The 22,517-nt window shown below is 41.0% G+C and overlaps 2 protein-coding genes across 2 annotated transcripts in view; one reads left to right on the top strand and one right to left on the bottom strand.

Moving 5' to 3' along the window:
* Window positions 1-189: 189 nt before the first annotated feature.
* LOC132633149 (floricaula/leafy homolog 1) lies at window positions 190-3,792 on the bottom strand. The gene is made up of 3 exons (XM_060349381.1): window positions 3,318-3,792; window positions 1,868-2,253; window positions 190-587 (listed from the first exon to the last, which is right to left on the bottom strand). The coding sequence occupies exons 1-3, from the start codon at window positions 3,778-3,780 to the stop codon at window positions 204-206; spliced, it is 1,233 nt and encodes a 410-aa protein (XP_060205364.1). The 5' UTR covers window positions 3,781-3,792; the 3' UTR covers window positions 190-203.
* Window positions 3,793-5,975: 2,183 nt separating this feature from the next.
* The window catches only part of LOC132631497 (uncharacterized), a 29,702-nt gene continuing 13,160 nt past the window's right edge, over window positions 5,976-22,517 (top strand). The window contains exon 1 of the mRNA XM_060347070.1: window positions 5,976-6,062. Coding sequence (XP_060203053.1) covers window positions 5,976-6,062 — 87 coding nt within the window. The remainder of the gene's footprint in view (window positions 6,063-22,517) is intronic.

Raw genomic sequence — 22,517 nt, 5'->3', positions numbered from 1 at the left:
CGAACCATTATAAGTTAGAGATCTTAAGCTTAAGCAGCATTGCAGAAGTGAAATGAGGCACCCCCATGTTATGCAGAAGATTTTGATCTTTAAGCCGAAAGGATTACATCAGTAGTAGAAAAAAGTAGGTAAGTTGATATAGAGGCAAAGTTAGAGATACTAAGTAGATCTACTTTGTAAAGTGCCATCATCAGAAGCACAACTTAGAAATGGGGCAGGTGATCAGGAACAACACCAACACTACCAGAAACTGAGCTAGAAGCAGCTGCAGCAGCGTTGCTTCTTTCAGAATGGCAGAGCTGGCGGAGTTTGGTGGGGACATACCAAATGGCCAGTCGAGGGTGTGCATTGAAAATGGCATCGATATCCCAGCCTTGTTGAGCAGCTATGGCCACCAGGGGCTTGTAACATGCCTGTCTCCATGCCCCAACATTCTCTCCTCGCTCCTTGAAAGCTCTTCTCAGAGCATTGGAGGCATCCTCATCAAGGCAATGAAGTGCATAGCAATGCACATAGTGTCGCATTTTTGGCTTGTTTATGTAGCTTGCCCCTGCCTTCTTTGCGTACCTGAACACTTGATTCGTCACCTGCAATTTCAACACACGTGGATCAACCATCTAATGGTCATTCGTTTCCATTCGATTGGATAAGATCACTATGATTAAACTTTTCATTTTATAACTGTAGTATGTAGGCTAGCTTGCATGAATCTTAACTATTTTATTGGACACCTGCTACCTCTCGTCGATACAAGTGCTATAAAAGATAACAGTTGATTCTGGATTGAGTAGTAAAAGATTAGTTAATGAATAACAAATGATGGTAACATATGGTGGAACAGTAACATTACTAGGTTATAGTGAGAAACGTTGATGGTTTTCATACTAAAGTACATTGAAGGCTTTATTTCCAAACGTGGTCAATATGTGTAGAATATCGATCTGGCAAGGACAAGTTTACAGGTGGAGATACTTGAGTGGAAGTACAAATGAAGTAATGGGCCGAGGCCGAAATTCAAGCTTTATGGTTCAGCCCATCAGTCCGTACATTAGCTGTCGAGTTTTCTTCTGGACAGCTAATGGTTACCCTCGACCCAATTAACGAGGTTTTCCGAACCCACATTCATTTTTATGCACAAGCTTTTCCCAACCACTACTAATTTCTTATCCATTCGAAAGTAAAGCAAAAAAAGGAGTATGGATTGAACACAAAGTATTATAAAGTAAATTGACTTATATCTGAAAATACAAAAAAATAAAAAAATAAAAATGAAATATCTAAAGAAATGTATAATTTGTGAAGCGAAACTCATGTACAACATATTAAATGGGCAGGTTCACTGTGCGAGAGTCAGCACTGGAACCCTTTTGAAACAGATTTTATATTCAGAAACGACAAAAAAACATATTACTTACGTATAATTTTCATAACCAAAATATCTTACTATAATAATGTTTAAAGGATTCAGTAAAACAGATACTGTACTAATATTGTCAAAGAAGATTTAATAGAAGATAGGGGTAAAGCATGTCAATTATTAATGAATTAAATAAACCATAATGGAAAGATCATCTTTTATTTAACATGAGAATATAGATTGTTGATTAGCACATATATCGTGTCGAAATCATTTTAGTGTTGAATATTGGAGTAAAATGGACCAAAGCTTGTTGGTTGCTGCTACTTGCTAGTACTAAACTAAGGATTCAACTTATGTAGGATAATATGAAAACGTTATTACTATGTTCTAAATATTTCTATAATAGGTAATTTGTCTTTTTTAAATTATTTTATGCCATTTTTATAAAAGATTTTCAATAATTAAGACCATACATAGTGTAAAAATAAAGAAGGAAAAGAAGGTGACCTTAGTGGGACATTTTTCACCACGTTCCTTAGCAATATTCTGAACTTGGATCAAGAAATCCCGGCATTGTTCATAGAGATGGAACAAGTAATCCAAGCCATTCTTTTTGCCACGTGCCACTTCACCAGGCTCCGTTACAATAAACGGATGCTCCCTTTGCCTCTCACTTATTATTCCTCCACCTTCGTTCATGTTCTCTTCATCATCTTGTCCTTCCTCCGTTTCATCATCGGACGCTCCCCTTCTGTCCCTCCCCGCCGCCTTCTTCCTCCGCCTTTGTTTCATTCTTCCTCCGCCACCTGCTCCCGTAACCACTTCCCATGTCCCCCCACCACCGCTTCCCGCTGCTTCTCTCTCTTGCTGCTGCACTGGTTCCTCTGATAACCCTACTTCCCATTTTCACAATATATTTATGCAACAAATTGACAAACTTATACTATATACATACTCAATTATTTACACACGTACAAAAATCGTCCTAACACATGAATGAGTACGGATAAAATCAATCTAATTACTCTAAAAGACTCATTTTATGTGTGAGGACTCAGGAGTATTGAGAGCTATAGCACTTAATTTTCATTACCATTTTGAACATAGATTTTTTATACATATTTAATAACTTAGTGAAAAGCATACGAATTAACAATCCAAAATATTCAAAAAGAATTTGAGAAAATTGTAGGATACTTCTTTCACTATAATTATAGGAAATTCACTTTAGAAGTTGATTCTATGTTGATTGCCAATTTCTTGAAGAACCACAAGACTGATAATAGGAAGCTCACACTACTCATTGAAGACACTCTACAGATCTTGGGTCAAGTAGAGGTGCAAATAAATCATTGTTACAGGGAAGCAAACCAAGTCGCAGATGGTTTAGCCAAAAATGCTACTACAATGGATCAGGCCAAGTACTATAACTCCTACCATCAATTGCCTAATAGCTGCAAAGACCCTTTTCAGCTTGATCAATGGCAGTTGCCAAGTTTTAGAAGTAGATATGACAAATCTATTTTTTTTTTAAGTTGAACATAGTTGTTTTTCTATTGTTCAGAGCCAAGATAACTACTCTTTGTTGTAATATCTTGACCTAGGGGGTATGGATGTTACCCCTGCTTTTGGTACCCTTCGTTGGTTAATGAAAGCAACCCCTGCTTGGGTGGTTAATTAATTAATTTTAAAAAAATATATATATGCAACAAGAACGCTAGAGTACCTTATAGCTGCTAGTTGGTTGCATGCACCGGTAAAAGATAAAGTGGTTCAATATAACAGTGGTTCAACAAGGATCATGTTATTATTTCTAAACAAACTGTTGGCCTTATGAAAATTACGCACGATATCAACAACTTCGTGCGTAGCAATTCAGTGCAAATAGTTTAATTAAATAATTACTTCACGGGAACAAATTAAGGAGATTCAAGTTAAAAGCAAGTAATTAATTAACCTTCTTGTGAGAGAGCGTCAAGGACATTAGTTCCACCATCAGACAGAATATGGCCGCGCCGCCTTGCTTCTTCCTCCTCCAGCCTCCTCCATTCAGCTCTAATAGCAGCTTTGATACCATACCTTTCTCCTACAAGCAGATCCCACCTAAAAATCTGCGAGAGACTATTCATCATATCATCAAGTTCCTCATCTTTCATGTCCAATAACGTGTTCACAGTGAAACCTAGCTCAGCTATCTTAGCAGCAGTATAATAGCGTATACCGTACGCTTGAAACAACTCTTCTAGCCCTCCTAGCTCCCTTGTACTCCTCATGGAAAACGCAGTTGGGAGTGGTGGTTGTGGTGGTAGAGGTGTAGGAGGTTGTGGTGGTGCCACCGGTTCTAATATCCGGCTTGGTGGTGGCATTGCACCTCTTGGGTCCCACTTGAATAAACTAGCTGAGAAAGCCTCTGGGTCCATGTTCTAGTATAAGAAAGCGCACACTTGGGATGAAATGGAATGGAGGGTGGAAAACTGTTGCTTCTTATAAGAGTTTAACTTGGAGTGTATATCTTTTTTTTTTACAGCATCAGCTCATTTATTAAGTAATTACAGATGAATTTAAGTTTATATACAACAGTAGTGTAAGAAATTTTTATGCTATCAAGTCACTTAATTTTGTAATAAAATTACCTGATATTATTTATACTTCTAATGCATATTATTAAAATCATCTAGAAAATATATATGGTATTAACTTTCTATTATAAGTCAAAATTTACTAACATTATAAAAAATATTTATGCTCGCTGTATAAAGGTCTGAACATAAATACACGGGTAACTAAAAAAAATTTATCAGATAACCTAAAAAATACTTTCCATAATCTCCTAATTTAGGAGTCTTTTGGACATGATTTGAAATCATGTTTGGACATGCAATTCGAATTTCTTAAGTTGTATTTTTTCTTATAGACATAAAAACCTCACAAGTAGCGAAAACTATCAAAATATTCTCATTTCTTATACAATCTAATGAGCAAGTCATAGTTCATAACAAAATTAATACGCAACTAGAAGACCTTTCTAAAAAATACATCAATTGATCAAACTTTAGCTCAATAAAAAAGATAATTTAACATGAATAGTAATGTAACCAGTGAATTTGGCGAAGGGTGTGCAAATTTTCTTCTAACTTGTGTTAAGGGTGTGCAAAATTAAATATATATGCATAATAACTAACATTTAACATATGTACACCGCATAATTTTTCGGCAAAGGGTGTGCATCTCACCACCCTTCGCCTAAGGTGGCTCCGCCTATGAATTACTCTTTAATATAATCCTCTCACATGGTAGACATAAATAAAGGTGGGTAAATGGTTGATGAAATTAATTGTTAAAAATATCTACCAACTTATGAGTCAAGTTTTATATTTAAATTTTTTGAAACCATAAGATGAAATACATGTCCAAATGTTGATTTAATTTCATAATTTCAAATCGCATGTCCAAACGCCTACTTAGGGTTTATGCAAGTTGTATCTGGCAACAGATAAAGATGAGTTTTATTATATAAGTTAAAACTCATAAATAAAAGCTTTCCATGTACACTTTTTTTTTTATAACCTTGAAAATATTCTGTAAGTTTTATGGGATAGGCTCAGAGATAACTGAATAGCAATGTGCTTCTCTGCATTTGCATACTGAGAGAAGGTACGATAGGACTGTTGAAATTGTTTGCTTTTTAGGAAGAGGGGACTAGCCTAGTTCCAATGAGACTAGATTATAGGCTTTAGGGAATTGAGAACCAACTAGTGTCAGATATACACGGCGAGTATCTAGTTCTAACACCCTTTCAAGACTATATGGGGACGATTTTTGGGACTTTTCTCGTTTTAGAAAGTTCTAATTACGGTTGAGACACGAGTTATGCACCATTTCTACGACGTAACTTCTTGTAGTAAAATATAGTGTAATTTTCACATTATCACAGAAAGTAATTTATTTTATTTTTCAAGTTAATCCTCTTGCTTGTTATGGATGTTTAATTATCTATATAGGAGATAAAATTATTTACACTATTGTACTACATAGGTTCAATTATGAGGCATGTTTTTATTTCGACTATCAACAAAATGTTTAGCATTTAAATTTAAATTGTTATTAAAAATTGTGGAATTAATTGGACCGCTCTGCTTTGGAGGCAATTTCCATGCAATTAGACATCTCTAGTCATGATGCCCACTTTATTGTCAAATAAATTCCCTGTTTGGATATGATCTACTAATTATTTACTTATGAGAATAATAAGTTGTGCAATTTGTTTACCCCGGATTCGGGTAGTCAATTAAATTTGTAAGCGGGTATATGATATGTGCTTTGTTCTTGATATATACTAGATAGAGAAAATGAACGTTTGAGGGTTCCTTGATAAAGCGGCTAATGATGCAAGTTTGACAAGGATATGAACGTTTACAAACAATATATGATACTTGATGAAGGGAATGAGATAATAATGAAAAGGGGGCAACCTTGGCCGAATCGAATAATGATAAAGATTGTATATGTATGATTCTTCTATTACATGTGTTTTTGAAGAAGTAAGAGGAGCCAACCCCTTTAAAGGAGGAGGATATGTCATATTTATAGTGTCACCTCCATGAGTCCTCATACAATGAGAATTGGTAAAATAATAGCAACTAGGACACCTCTGCATGGATTTTGTGGGATTGGACTAACGGCGCCGCCTGACACACGCAAGGTAGGTAGTTGACTATGACAGGACGCTACTAGCGCGTGGCCCGCATGCACCGGTCACATGGTCCAACGGCTACTCGGACTAACGGCCACGAATACTCGGGTCATCGGGCAACGATGTTCTAACAATGTTGAAGGCAGGCCTGCCAGTGCTCATGCCCAGCTCCGGTCCAAGCATTACTCCGGTCAAGGGTGAATAGTATCCGACACGTCCTTATTCCTTCCTCCGGTTCCTCGTTCCACCGGTATGCCTCGTATCCGATTTTGACCGTATACAGATAGCCCCACACTTCCCGGATCTCCGATCTATCGGAGTAACGGGGAGTGGATAACTTTTGAAAACCGGTGGATCTGTCAGCTTGTCGTTGTCTTCTCATTTTGGCGGGAACGGCTGCATAACGCATCCCCTTTTGTCGGCCACGTGTCACACCCCGGGTGGTCTGTGGTCTGCTCCTGCCAACCGTCATTTGCACGTCGTTTCAAGTCACTTTGCATTAATGATGGGGCACGTGGCGTCGTCTGATTGGCCACCCTCGGTAACCGTTCCTCTCCCAAGCCTATATAAGGCCTTCTACCCTTTCACTTTACCATTTTCTCGTTTTGCTCTTCCTCAACTTTCACCCCATTTTCTGCACCTTTTCATCTCTACTACACACAATCGACTTCCCATTTGATCTGCAGCTGGTTCATCGATTCACTCGGCGTGCAAAAGAAACAAGTCTGTTTCCCTTTCGTTTAGTCACACCAGTCTCTTCATCTTTCTTAAACCCCTCTCTTGGGCCTTCCCTTTTTTCCTGCTACCACGGTGTCTGAATCCACTTCTCATGATGCTCCACCGGCATCGTCCCCGGGGGCAGAGCCTGCGACTCCGGTTAAATTCGAGCCTATAGCCTCGGATATCATACCGGCTAAATTCAACTTTAACAAGGACCTTGAGGTCGAGAAGCCTTCCTCCGTTTCAGACAGGGGTTTTGACGTGAGGCGGTATCCCTCATCTATCACCGAGGAGAGGCTCGACATAGTCCGGGCCGACTGCGGGTGGGACACCCGTCCGGTTCGGGTTTTCTCCCCCGGGCCAGATGAATCGGTTACCGACCATCGTGAAGGGTTTTTGTATGTTTATACATACCCCTTCACTCTCAAACTCGACCCCCTGGTTGACCCGGTCATTCTCGACATGTGCCGGGTTTACGGCGTTACATTGGCTCAAATCGGCCCAAACGTTTGGAGGGTCGTAGCGTGTCTCCGGATGTTGGCCAACAACGCCGAGGAGGAGTTCACACTGGCCCATTTGATACGCCTTTATTCCCTGAGGCTATTCCTGGGTGGTGTAATGAAGCTGGCCAAACGGAGCCGGAATCAATTCTTCTCGAAAATGGATGAAGATCGAGACCGGGGGTGGTTGGAGCGATACGTCCGGGTGAAAACCGAGGACATAATTCCCGCCGAGCACATGCCTTTCCCGGAGAAGTGGAATAACAAGCGTAAGCCCGAAGTCTCGAACAATTGCGTTAGTATTGCCTCGTCGAATTTTAATTCTGCTTTCTCACCGTTTCTTTCTTACTTTTTCCAGCCAATGGGTACGTTCCTCCGGTCATCCGGAATCTGAACGATTGGGTCACTGTGCTCCTCGCCTAGCATCCCTACGACGACCGGACGTGGGCTCACCTGTCCCGTGGCCGATGGGTCGCCCAAAACTACGGTAACCTTCTATTTTTATTCCGCCGCGTTCCCCTTTATTTGTTTCATCCCTTGATCTTTGGTAACATCTTGTCTTTTTAGGTTTGCCTAAGGGTTCGGTAGCAACCAGATCGGAGTCGGGGACCGCCCTTCCGGCATCGGCGCCCGAATTCGACACAGCGGGTTCTTCCCGTGTTCTCTCCGAAGTTGCAAAAAGAAAGCGGCCCTCCGAAAAGATGCAGACGCCGAAAAGAAAGAAGGCAAGGAGCGTTGCTTGCCCTTCGAGGGAAGAGACAGAGCCCTACATCATTGTTCGGAGAGTCGACTCCGTTCCCACCGTGGCTTCAATACCGGAGGAGGCGGTGTCCGTTCCGCCCCTTCCTTCCATCGGCGAGGGTCTCTTGATTCCTGCTCCACGTTCAGGTGCGGAAGAAATACTTTCACCAGCTCCTCTTCGGTCGATTCACTTTGTCGACATTTCAGGTGAAACTTCTTCGGAAGACGCTCCCCTGCAAAGAAAGAGGCCCGGGGAAGCGGTTGTCGTTGATGCCGATAAAGGGGTCGCCCCGGTACCGGAGAGCGAAGCCCCCACGGGTGCTCGCCCGTCCCCCGAGCACGAGCCTGCTACAATTGTGGAGCCCTCGGCCTTTGCCGAAGATATTGAAGCTGCTCCAAGTTCATCTACCCCGGTTCTGCGGGTGGATGACTTTGACGATATGTTCTCGAGCACCCCCCCCCCCGCGCGCGCGCGCGCGCTACCGGAGAAGCAGCGGGCTTTGGTCATCTACCTATTCCTCGGGTCACAAGGCCGGCTAACCGGGTCTCCGATTCAGGGGCCAGGGACAGCTTGGTAAACATCTTCCCGGCCCCGAGCGTGGAGCCTAGGAGAACTAGATCGGTTGTAGTCACCGTACCCGAGGACTGCAACTTTCTGTCGCGCCCGGTGGGCATAGCGAGCTATTTGCGACCCCTTGTCTCTGAATCGGACAAACGCAAAATGACCGAGCTCACCTGGCAGTGCCTCATTAACGAGGGTATGCATGCAGGCAACCGGTAAGATAAGTATCCTTAAGGGGGACCGGGCTGGTCTGAGAGAGAAACTGGCCAAGGCCGAGGCCGACTTGGAAGAAACATGGAAAAGTGTTGAGGCGGACGAGGCTCATACTGCTATTGTTGCCGAGTATGAGAAGTGGAAGTCTCGACGGATCACCCTTGAGCAAGCCGAGCATGGTCTCTCCGGTCTTCCGGCCCTGCTGCTCGAGGCCAAGAGGATGGAGGAAGAAGCCAATCGTGCCCTCGGGTCCGGGTCAGACGACTCCGAGCGAACTGTATCCGAGCACTCATCCACCTCCAGTCACGCCGGATAGTACGGGGCTTACGCTTTGTTTTTTGTTTTTTGTTTTTTTGCCCTTGTAGGACTTTGTTTTTCTTTTGATGTAAGAGACATCCATTGTATAAATGAAAAGTGCTGCACCTTTCTTGCTTCTTCTTTTGAATGTTTGTTTACTGCTTTTGCTATAGCCGTTGATCCCTTCTAGGACCGATCGACTCATAGTCGTTAATTCATTGTGCCCGCCGGTTTTATCCGATATTTTATGGCCGGTGGCTTATCGAATTTTGGCTTGGATCATAATGATCTCGTTGCCTTTGTCGAATTTCGACCAAGGTACCCAGCGTCGGGTATGCTAATGAGGCAGCTTCAAGATACGACGGTCATCGACTGGGCAAAGTATATTTAACAGAGAGCTGTTTTCCCAACTCTTGATAACTTGTGTTTGCAAAATGTTTGTATACATGAGAATTTTAACTCTTTCTGGCTTAGCCGTAGCAAATGTAAAATGGGACACGATTCATTATGATCGTTTGGTCCTTACATCGACGACTATGGCCGGTGGCCGGGCCCTAGTTTTGCCATAGCAAATGTTGAATGGGACACTATTCGTTATGATCGTTCGGTCCTTACATCGGGGACTATGGCCGGTGGCCGGGCCCTAGTTTTGCCGTAGCAAATGTTGAGCTTCCCCGTTTGTTTTAATCGGTGTCATCTTCGGTGTAGCATAGTATTCCCCTAGCACTTACCCGATCTTCAAGGTTGGGTGAGTGGTATTATGTCCTCGATCGGAGGGTGCGACACCGGCTATTCGGGTACTTGCCCTTCATATTCGTCAAGTAACACGTTGTACTCATTGCCTCGTTAAAAACCTTGTCGGAAAACCCATTTTGGGACAAAACCGGACTAAGGAAAAGAGTACAACACGTGTTTTCAGATCTGGGTTTTAATTTTGTCCCACTCTTGTCTTCCTGCAAAAAAGAGAAAAGTTAATAAGAGAATACGAGGGGACCATACCTCAGCAGTATTATCTCTATAGGTGGGCCACGTTCCAGTTATTACGCAGACGCTGCCCGTCCATAGACTCCAATTGATACGACCCTTTGCCCGTTATGCCGGTTATCTTGTACGGGCCTTCCCAGTTCGGACCCAACTTTCCCTCGTTGGGGTTCTTAGTGTGCAAGGTAACTTTTCGAAGTACTAAGTCCCCAACTTAGAAATGCCGAAAGTTGGCCCTTCGGTTGTAATATCTTTCCATCCTCTGTTTTTGGGCCGCTATGCGGACCGACGCTCCTTCGCGTAGCTCATCCGCGAGGTCGAGCTTCACGGCCATTGCCTCCCCGTTTGATTCTTCGGTGGCATATCTGAAACGGAGGGTCAGTTCGCCAACCTCCACGGGGATGAGGGCTTCGGCTCCGTAAACCAATGAGAACGGGGTTTCCCCCGTGCTCGATTTGGATGTGGTTCTGTAAGCCCACAGCACCTCCGGGAGTATTTCCCTCCAATTATGCTTCGATGCTTCAAGTCTCTGCCTGCCCGTTTGCACACGGGTGACACGGGGTTGACACGATTCTCTTGATTTTCAACCCTTCGAGGAAACTGTTGACCTTGCCACCCACGAACTGGGGGCCATTATCACAGGTTATCTCAGAGGGGATGCCGAAGTGGCAGACGATGTGGTCCCATATGAAGTCGATGACTTCCTTTTCTCTTATCTTTTCGAAGGTCTGTGCTTCAACCCACTTAGAAAAATAGTCAGTCATAAACAAAATGAAACGGGCCTTACCTAGTGCCCGAGGTAACGGACCAACAATGTCCATTCCCCACTTCATGAAAGGCCAAGGTGAGATGACCGAATGCAGCAACTCCCCGGGCTGGTGAATCATCGGAGCATGCTTCTGACACCCGTCACATTTTTGGACAAAACTTTTCGTGTCCTCGTCCATCCGGTTCCAGTAATAACCGACCCTGACAATTTTTCGAACCAAAGCTTCTGCACCGGAGTGGTTGCCGCAGGTTCCCTCGTGTACCTCTCTTATCACATATTCCGTTTCACCGGGGCCCAAACACTTAGCTAGAGGATCGAGGATAGAGCGTCGATACAGTTGACCGTCCACCAAGCAAAAGCGGGCAGCCTTGGTCCGTAGTGATCGCGACTCCTTCAGGTCACTTGGGAGCTTACCATCACGCAAGTAGTCGATGTACTTATTGCGCCAATCCCAGGTCAAGCCCATTGTGTATATTTTGGCGTGCCCGGTTTCTATGGTCGTGTTTGACAAGTGCACCGTTGCCCCGAGGTTAATTTCCTCCTCCTCAACCGAGGATGCCAAGTTTGCTAATGCATCGGCTTCGCTGTTCTGCTCCCTCGGTATGTGCTGCATGGTCCATTCTTTAAATTGATGAAGTACCACCTGTGTTTTTTCGAGGTACCGCTGCATCCGTTCGTCCTTTACCTCGAATACGCCGTTCACCTGGTTCACGACCAAAAGCGAGTCGCACTTTGCCTCGATTGTTTCGGCTCTCATGCTTCGAGCCAATTCCAAACCTGCAATCATAGCCTCATACTCGGCTTCATTGTTAGTCAATCTAGCAGTTCTAACGGACTGTCGGATGACCTTCCCGGCCGGGGTCCTAAGAACAATCCCTAGGCCGGAACCTCTAAGATTCGAGGCCCCGTCTGTATGTAGAGACCAAATGCCCGTGGTCTTTCCCGAGGTCAGCAAAAGTTCCTTCTCGACCTCGGGGACCATGGCCGGGGTAAAGTCTGCCACAAAATCGGCCAAGATTTGGGATTTGATGGCCGTCCGAGGCTTGTACTCGATATCGTAACTGCTGATTTCTATAGCCCATTTTGTTAATCTACCGGACAACTCAGGTTTATGCATGATGTTTTTTAAAGGGTAGGTGGTTACTACACATATGTGGTGACATTGAAAATAAGGTTTGAGCTTTCTCGAAGCGCTTACCAATGCAAATGCCAGTTTTTCCAAATGGGGATAACGGGTCTCTACATCCCCCAAAGTTCTACTTACATAATAGATAGGGAATTGCGTACCTGATTCTTCTCGGACCAAAACGCCGCTCACCGCCATTTCGGAGACTGCTAGGTAGAGGAAGAGTGGCTCATCGGTCCTCGGTGTGTGCAGCAACGGGGGGCTGGATAAATACTTCTTCAACTCCCTTAGGGCTTCTTGGCACTCCAGTGTCCAAACGAAGTCGTTCTTCTTTCGGAGCAAAGAGAAGAAACGGTGAATCCTGTTCGAAGACCTCGAAATGAAGCGACTCAGCGCCGCTATCCGCCCGGTGAGCTTCTGTACCCCCTTTATGTTGTTCACGACCTCGATGTCCTCGATGGCCTTGATCTTGTCCGGGTTGATTTCAATTCCCCGGTTTGACACCATGAACCCCAGAAATTTACCAGACCTAACGCCGAAGGCACATTTCTCCGGGTTGAGTTTTATGTTGTATCTGCGGAGTATATCGAAGGTTTCCTGCAAATGCTTTAAATGGTCCTCTGTTTCCAGGGACTTAACAACCATATCGTCAACATAAACTTCCATTGTTTTCCCTATTTGTTCTTCGAACATTCCATTAACTAGGTGTTGGTAGGTTGCACCGGCATTTTTTAACCCGAAAGGCATGACGTTATAACAGTAAGTCCCATAGCGGGTGATGAAGGATGTTTTCTCTTGGTCCGCCGGGTGCATCCAGATTTGGTTGTACCAGGAGTAAGCATCGAGAAAACTTAACATTTCATGCCCGGCCGTCGCATCGATCATTCTGTCGATGTGAGGCAATGGAAATGAATCCTTCGGGCATGCCTTGTTCAAATCCTTGTAATCGACACACATTCGAAATTTATTACCTTTTTTGGGCACCACCACCACGTTAGCAAGCCAGTCCGGGTATTTCACCTCCCGGATGGAACCTATATTCAAAAGCTTTGTTACCTCGTCTTTCACGAAGGCGTGTTTTTGCTCTGACATGGGCCTTCTTTTTTGCTTCACCGGGGGAAATTTCCCGTCCAAGCTGAGCTTGTGTGACGCTATTTCCGGTGATATACCTGTCATGTCTATATGCGACCATGCAAAGCAATCGGCGTTAGCTTGAAGAAACTCAATTAATTTGCGCCTGAGCTCCGGGGTAAGCCCCGTGCCCAGGTATACCTTTCTGTCCGGTAAGAACTCAAACAGGATGATCTGCTCCAGCTCCTCCACGGTTGACTTGGTTGCATCCGAGTCATCCGGCATGACAAAGGATCTGGGCATCCCGAAGTCATCCTCTTCATGCACTGGGTCCGGCCCAGTATACTTTAGTTGCTATTGGGGGACCTTTCCTCCGGTTGTACCCTTCTCTTCCCGAGCTGGCCTCTCGGGGTGAGGAACCGCCTCTTCTACTGCGAACATTTCCTTCGCAGCGGGCTGCTCGCCTAGGATGGTCTTCACCCCCTCCGGAGTGGGGAATTTCAGCAAGTGGTGCAGTGTTGAGGGAACTGCCTTCATATTATGTATCCAAGGTCTGCCCAATAACGCATTATGTTTCATGTCCCCTTCTATCACATAGAACATCGTTTGCTGAATGGTGCCATCCACGTTCACGGGCAGCGAGATTTCCCCCTTCGTGGTTTCACTGGCCATATTGAACCCGCTGAGTACCCGAGCCACCAGTACAATCCTCTCGAGCAACCCTAGCTGTTCGACCACTCTCCATCGGATGATGTTGGCCGAGCTACCTAGATCAACCAAAATACGTTTAACCTTAGTTTTAAAGACAAGTACAGAAATTACCAGTGCATCGTTGTGCGGTTGAACGATGCCTCCCGTGTCTTCATCATCGAAAAAGATGGAGCCCCTGGTCGAATGGTCTCGGATGCGTTTTTCACGAACAATTGAGACCTTGGTCCGTTTCATTACCGGTCCCCGAGGGACGTCGATGCCCCCAACTATCATATTGATTGTATGCTGGTGTTCAACCGGTTCGACCCTTCGATGAGCTTCCCTTTCTTTGTAGTGATTTTTGGCACGCTCGCTCAATAGATCTCGGAGGTGACCGTTCTTTAATAACCGGGCTACCTCTTCTCTCAACTGACGGCAATCCTCCGTTTTGTGACCATGGGTTCCGTGATATTCGCACACCAAGCTCGGATCCCGCTGTCCCGGGTCCGACCTTAGTGGTTTCGGCCATCGCACATCCGGGACGCGGCCGATATAAGGCCCGAGGTGTTGACGTTGAAGTTGTACTCCAAAATTTTCGGTGGACCCTTATTGTTGACAGAACTTCCGGCATCGCTTCTAAAAGAGAGTCCCCGGCTGTTTGACGGGCGCTCAACCCCGCTTGCTACCTCGACCGGAAGGGTGGTTCGGGCTTTCCCTTGCCCTTTCCGACCTGAAATTTGGTCTTTCCGAGTGGGAGTATGGCCGAAACCTTTCTTTTAATGATTCAGACTTCGCTTCATAACCTCTTCTCGACTTCTCGAACCCTCTATCCACTCTTAACTTTACCGGAGAGAGCTCGTACTGGTCATCCTCTACCCGAATCTTTGACTCATACCGATTGTGGACATCGGCCCACGTCACGGCCTCGTATTCCAGCAAATTTTCTTTCAATTTGGCCAAGGCAACTGAACTTAGCATGTTGAGCCATTTTGTGAAAGCTTGTGCGGCCTATTCTTCCGGCACCGGGGGGAGTTCCATCCGTTCCCTCTGAAACCGGGTAACGAACTCCCGTAGCAGCTCATCGTCCCTCTGAGTTATCCGGAAGATGTCGGCTTTACGAGCCTGCACCTTTATCGCACCGGCATGTGCTTTCACCAACGCATCGGCCAGCATTTCGAAAGAAGTGATCGAGTGCTCGAGTAGATGGTCATACCACGTCAACGCTCCCTTCGACAGAGTTTCCCCAAATTTCTTCAGCAATACCGACTCGATCTCATCTTCTTCCATATCATTGCCCTTTATGGCACAAGTATATGAGGTCACGTGCTCGTGCGGGTCCGTGGTGCCGTCATACTTCTGTATGTCGGGCATTTTGAACCTTTTCAGGATCAGTTTCGGGGCCGCACTCGGTGGGAAAGGCCTTTGGATGTACCTTTTCGAATTCGGCCCCTTCAGTAAAGGTGGAGCCCCCGGTATCTGGTCCACCCGAGAATTGTATGTCTCGACCCTCTTTTCGGTCGAATCCACCCGTTTCGCCAAGGTTTCGAGCATTTTTAGGACCTCAGTTGAGGAGCCGGCTCCGGAGCCGTCGCTCTCGACCATTCGTGCTTCGTTTCTTCCGGTTTCCATTGTACCCTTTGCCTTTACCGGCCTTGCTTCACCCTTTCCACTCTGCAGTTGGGCAATTGCTAATCCTTGCTCGGCGATTGCCGCCCTCTGTTCCTGCAACATTTTGAAGATTAAACGTAAATTAACGCCGTCGTTTAGTGCGTCCGGTTCTCTCCGGACCCGATCCCGGGACAACGTAACAGAATGGTGAGTGTTTAGAGGATCGGTGGCTGGTGGGACGGCGTTCTCTTGATCTACGGTATTTTGCCGGTTGAGTCCTTCCTTTGAATCAACGGGGTTCGGATCAGCGGGGTTCGGCAATGCCCGCAGTCCGCTCCCTTCGTTTTCCGCCACGATCTCGATATTATTGATATGACCGGATTGTTCGACGTCAACCATTTGGACCGTTTTCACAGAGATGGGTAGGGACGCTTTTGGCTTTGATGAATATGGTAGAAATCAAGGCCAAAGACCACTATTATCCTAGCCCCACGGTGGGCGCCAAACTGTTTACCCCGGATTCGGGTAGTCAATTAAATTTGTAAGCGGGTATAGGATATGTGCTTTGTTCTTGATATATACTAGATAGAGAAAATGAACGTTTGAGGGTAGTGTCACCTCCATGAGTCCTCATACAATGGGAATTGGTAAAATAATAGCAACTAGGACAGCTCTGCACGGATTTTGTGGGATTGGACTGACGGCGCCGCCTGACACACGCAAGGTAGGTAGTTGACTATGGCAGGACGCTACTAGCGCATGGCCCGCATGCACCGGTCACACGGTCCAACAGCTACTCGGACTAACGGCCACGAATGCTCGGGTCATCGGGCAACGATATTCTAACAATGTTGAAGGCAGGCCTTCTGGTGCTCATGCCCAGCTCCGGTCCAAGCATTACTCCGGTCAAGGGCGAATAGTATCCGGCACGTCCTTATTCCTTCCTCCGGTTCCTCGTTCCACCGGTATGCCTCGTATCCGGTTTTGACCGTATACACAATTAGCAGTGTTTATGAAATAGAGTTGTTGCCCGTATATACGTTGACATAGTAATAATAATATTAGATATTTATATCTTCTTCTAAAACAAAAAATAACTAACCTTAATGTATGATACGAGTGTTGGGTATATACTATTAATCACGTGTTTGGATATATTATTTATTATAAAACAATTATTTATTTTTTAATAGAGTCAATCCCGCTTTATCCCCCTAATATTTAAGGATTGGAAACAATACCCCCTCCAAATATTGAATGGGAACGATAATCCTCTTATGCAATATTTGCCGGTGAGGATTGTTTTCCTTAATTGAATAAACATCTTTTTCTTTTTATTTCTAGAATTAAAATACAAAAATATATAGTTTTTATTATTGTCTCATTCATCTATTCTGTTGAAAATAATGTATTTTTTTAGGATATAACAGCTACTTGCAATAATCTGTCAATAAATTTTTAGCTATGTGACATTCATATTACCTGCATGCGCATTAAATTAGATTTGGGATTCTAATTGCACATTAATAGTCTACTTAATTTCTCACTCTAACATTACCTTTGGGTCATCTATAAATATTTTGTATAATAGCAATTCCATCCGCTAAGATATATTTCACAACAATTTTTACCTTAACCAATTATTTAAGCATATTTTTTTTTTATATATATTTTCAAACACTCGGATGAGTCAACCAAATAATTTTTTTCTGAAAAATCAATTCAATTTCTATCCTATATGAGCATTTCTTTGAGGGTATGAACGAAATGCCTGGTTATATGAAATCAATCGCCATCTTATTTGAGTGCATATATTTATAAATGTATGATTAAATCTAATAAACAAGAGTTATATATTTTTGTATTTTAGATCTAGAAAAACTATGTTTATTCAAAAAATGAAAAGGCTCACCGAATAATATTGTATAAGGGGATTATCGTTCCCATTCAACATATAGAGGAGGTATTGTTTCTCAATCCTTAAATATTAAGCGATAGAGTAAAATTGACTTTTAGCTTAAACTCATCTAAAAGGGAAGAAAGCACGAGCTTCAGCTAATCAAGAAGTCCCTAAAGAGTTCTTTTTTGCCTTGATTTTGATTTTTTGATGTTCAATAGAATAACGGAAGAGGTGAGCGAGATAATTCATAGATAAAGGTAATGTCAGAGTGAAAAATTAGGTAGACTGTTGATGTGCAGTTAGAACCCCAAAGTTTAATGCAGGTAAAACGAATGCCACATAGCTAAAAATTTATTGACAGATTATTGCAAATAGTTGTTATATCCTAAAAAAATACATTATTTTTAACGGAATATGTGAATGAGCAATAATAAGAATTATATATTATCGTATTTTAATTGTAGAAAGAAAAATAAAAAAAATCTTTATTCAAATAAGAAAAATCCTCACCGGAAAATAGTGCGTAAGGGGGTTATCGTTCCCATTCAATATTTGGAGGAGGTATTGTTTTCCAACCCTTAAATGTTAGGGGATAAAGTGGAATTGACTCTTTTTAATAAAGAATTAAATAGATCGTGTACTAGTATGTGTGTCCTTTACTTATATAGTAGATGATTTAGTGCATAAAGTTTAGCTTATACACGGAAGATTAAATCATCGGTTCTTATAAGTATAAAGTTTATGTTCACAATCTAAGATGGAAATTGGAAAAAGCTATGGGTGTGATTGTAGCACAAGATTAATATAATTATCTTCATTATGGGAGCGGTATAGTTCCGACTTCTTGTGCTAGTACATTTTATATGTATTGAACGGACCAAGTAGAGATAAGTGTTTTTGTACTGAATATAAAACAACCTTTCTAACTCATTAAATACACTTATACTCGTAATCATGATATGATTATTATGATCAATGTGATTTATTCATTATTTTGATTTATTAAAAGGTCGACTCAATTGCGGATCTATGTATTCCTGGTAAATTGGATAATGACAAAATACATTTGAGAAATAATAATTAGTTAATAGAATCCAAGTCTCGACTTTGAGATTGATGGTACTCCTTTATGGATGTTTATAAGTTTTCATGTGAAAACCTTGCAAGTGGATTTTGTATCCGTCACATGAAATAAGTTAAGCGAGAGTATAAAGGATTTAATTAGTCAGTGAATTAAATTGTCAGTAATTTAATTTAATTGATTGGTAGATGTAATTTTAACATGGGGGATTAAATAAGTTAATGAAAGATGTTGAAATTGAACTGAGGAGTGCAATTACGAATTTTTAGTGGAATAATTCGTAATTTATAATGGTAGAATTAATTTAGATATTTCGAATTAATTTCATAATAGGAAACCTCGTAATTAAATTTCGTGGTCCCTGTTGTGCCCGAATAATAAAGAATTAAATGGAATCCTATTTCTTGGTGGAAAAGTAAGACATATATAGCAGGTTTGGAAAAATGGGGTAAATCCTAAAACCTGTAGTTATAAAATGGCTCTTATTCCATAAGGAGGTCACGGCCATTACAAGTTTCTACACCTTTTTCACAGAAATTCGCCTACACGAATTTGGCAAATTCTGGTATTATTCGAGTTACACAGCAGAAGACTGTGGAACTAAAGGATGAACACGTGAACAACTTTTGCTCAAGCTTGAAGGCTAGATACGTGATCGCATTCATGCTTTAAGAAATAAGTATCAATTTTATGTTTGATTAAGATTTTGATTATGTGTTGTCTGTATTACATGCAAGTTCGATCCTAACTATTTGCTTCCGCTGTTTATGCATGTATTTCGTCAACAAGTAGTCAAAATTGGACTAAAGTAATTAATTCCTAGACCATGAGTCCATATGACAAATGAGAATTAAAGGCTTCCTTGCTGACGAAGATCGATTCAGAGTTTAGACGCGAACAATTCTAAGTTGAGATTTCGAGTAGGTTTCTAGAATATATATTAAGGTCCCGTTTGGACATGATTTGAAATCAGTAATTTGATGTCAGGTTGATTTGAAGTTAAAGTTTTGTCTGGACATGAAATTTGAATTTTTAAGTTGTATTTTTCCTCATAAACATGAAAACTTCACAAACTGCGAAAACTATCAAAATTTTCCCAATTCTTATTACAATCTTTGCCAAATGAGCAAATCATAGTTCATAACAAAGTTAATATGCTACTAGAAGACATTTCTTAAAAAATACAACATCTATTGATCAAACTTTAGTTCAATAAAAAGAAAAATTGAGCATAAGTTGTAGTGTAACTATTCTTTAATATAACCTTCCTAGACGGTAGGGACTTTCTCTTAACGTCGAGCATGCATTTCTGATCAGATGACCGAGAAGACGAACCAACATTGTTACTTTGAGCCAAGTTTTACATTTTAAAAACATATCTCCCAACTTATGAATTTTTTTTTTACAAAATATAAACTTATGTATCAAGCTTTACATTTAAAAAAAATCGAAATCATGATTTGCAATCCCAAATCTTACTTTTTGGAGAATTTGGGTTTTGAAATCACGATATGAAGTTGAAGTTGAAAAATTGTGCAAATTTCATAAATAAACGCTGATTTGAAATCAAAATAAATCAAACTATGAAATCATGATTCCAAATCGCCTACTAAATTATATTTATACTTGTTCTGCTTGTATTTGTTGGTTCATCTAGCTGAAATTTATCCACGGAAAAATTGATGTTGAAGCTGCATCGATCCATCACTATCACGACAGAGATAAACAATGAACTTCTTGCTCCAGTGGGTACTGTGAAGGAAAGGATTTAGTTGAAGTAGAAGGGGAACAAAGTTAGGGACATTTAAGAATTACACTATTACATGGCAAGTTATAGAGTAAAATATGCAGGGGAAGTACGTACGTACAGAAAAAGAAGCGTCAGATACATGAACATGAACAGTTCAAAGTCTGATGATGTATATGCCAAAGGTGATCAACTGAGCCTAATAATCTTTCTGTAATCTAATAAGGCTGTTTCTATTTGTACTTTCCAAACACAAAAAATATGTTGCTTCTCTCTCTTTCATAGTTTCATTCACATTTTCTGGTTAGATCCCTCCATCTTTATTGAAAAAAAAAAAAAAACTTAGCTCAATGCTAGTGCCAATCCACAATCATGCACAATAATCTTCTTCCAATAATATTATAAAACCGCAGTCGACACTTACGTATATATTCACGGATGTATGCATATTGGGGATAACTGTAAGTATTCTATTAGGTGATGATTGATTTGTAATGATTGAAAATTAATCAAGATATAGTATTTTAATACACGAGGTTTATGTACATTTTAATTCGTGTAATTGTAGGGGGGAAACTATTATATCACGTAAAGGATAAGACAAACTTCTGTATTTGTGTCAGAGAACTTATTAAACTTATATAAATATTTAATTATGCATTCAGTAATTAACCTGAGCCATGAGTTTGGTGGTAAATTCAAAAATCATAAACTTCAAATTTTGCTTTGCCTCTAATAATTGTTACCTATATATCAATAACACAATCTCTTACACATCTTTTTCCATAATACAATCCTCCCAGGAGTTTAATTATTTCATTTGCTTTGGAGAATAATTTATTTATCAATTATTATAGACACGTTGTATGATGTTCATAATTTTTATTCATCTATAGTACATCGTATTGACCAATATTAATAATTTAAATTAGTATCTCAGCTACTTCACTGGTCTGAATTTATATGCTTATCTCCTTATTTCTATTTCAGGACCATTCAAAATGTTCAACATTTTATAGAGTACAACTCCGTATGGAGTAACTAACTATATTAAATTTGGAGTTGTCTTTTTATCAAAATATTTAATATCTATGAACTACTTATATTATATTTTCTCTGTCTCAAAAAGATTTTTTTTTTTTTTTTTAATCTGTTTCAAAAAAAATTATTTATTTTCTATATTTAGAAATAATTTAACTTTATGAGATGATTTACAGTCACACAAATATTTAAAACTTATTTTGGACCACACATTTTAAAAGTCTTCTTTTATTATTTAAATTTTATGTCAAGTCAAAAAAAGAAAATCTTTTTGAGACGTAATATTATGCATAAAATATTCCTGGCAGAACCACACCACAAAGATCTGGTCAACCTTAGGACTATAAATTCTGACCTATGAAATGAAGACACGTACTAACAGGGCAGTGTACGGATTCTACAAAATTTTGTCGCATGGCCATGAGAGCAGTGGTGCAGACAGAGTGATTGCATAGATTGGCGGAACTGATTGTCCAGCTTTAGCTTCTTTGGACTTTATTTGCTTTTGTCTCTTCTGTTTTACTAGTACTTGGTAACAAGGATAATTTATGGACTTAATAATTTTTTTAATCTAGTTAGTTTTTTTTTTTAATGCTTCATCAAGTGTCTAATATTTATAATAAGTTATTTTTTTGCCCTGAAATCCTAAACTTATGGAGTAATTGATCATATGCGTGCTGTTCTGATCTTCCCTCGCTCATTTTCCGAACCTATCCAATGCCATCTAGTTTACAAAATATGTACATAGTGTATAAGTAGTATATAAAATAGATCAAATATACATATAATATGAAGTATATACTCTGGCCGTGTTTGTTAAATTAGATGGCTGAAGTATACATTTAAGTAAGTTTCCGTATTTTTTACCCCTTTTGAGATATTTACGAATTGACTACTTAATTTCTCCAAATTATCTACCATTTGGTTATAAACTGGACTAATTTTGAAGATGAGTTTCAAATTTGAAAAAGTAAATTTTTAATCAATTTGTCAAGTGAATTTTCTTTTCATAACAAAATTTCTACATTTTTCAAGTTAAATACACATATCCAATAATCCAAACACCATTCCAACTTTAAAATACTCTTTTTCAAAAAAAAAAAAAACTTTTTAAAATAGGCAAAATACATCAAATGACACTTAAACTATACCCGAAAAGTCATTTTCACACTTAAACTTCAGTGGTGACCTATTACACACCTAACATATAAAAAAATAATATTATTTACCCCCTACGCATATATAACCAGTCTCAGATGTGGAAGTGCTCCACACGCGCGTGACACGTCAGCGGCACGTCATTTATTCTTTCACGATTTTTTATTTTATTTTATTTATTCTTTCACAATTTTGCTTTTTTTTTTTTTTAATTTTATTCACAAAATTAAAGTAAACAATGATTTTTAAATTTTAACAA

This window comes from Lycium barbarum, chromosome 3, assembly GCF_019175385.1.
Source record: "Lycium barbarum isolate Lr01 chromosome 3, ASM1917538v2, whole genome shotgun sequence".
Lineage (NCBI taxonomy): Eukaryota > Viridiplantae > Streptophyta > Magnoliopsida > Solanales > Solanaceae > Lycium > Lycium barbarum.
The sequence above is the reverse complement of the archived record's forward strand: the minus strand, read 5'-3'. Positions and strand labels throughout refer to the sequence as shown.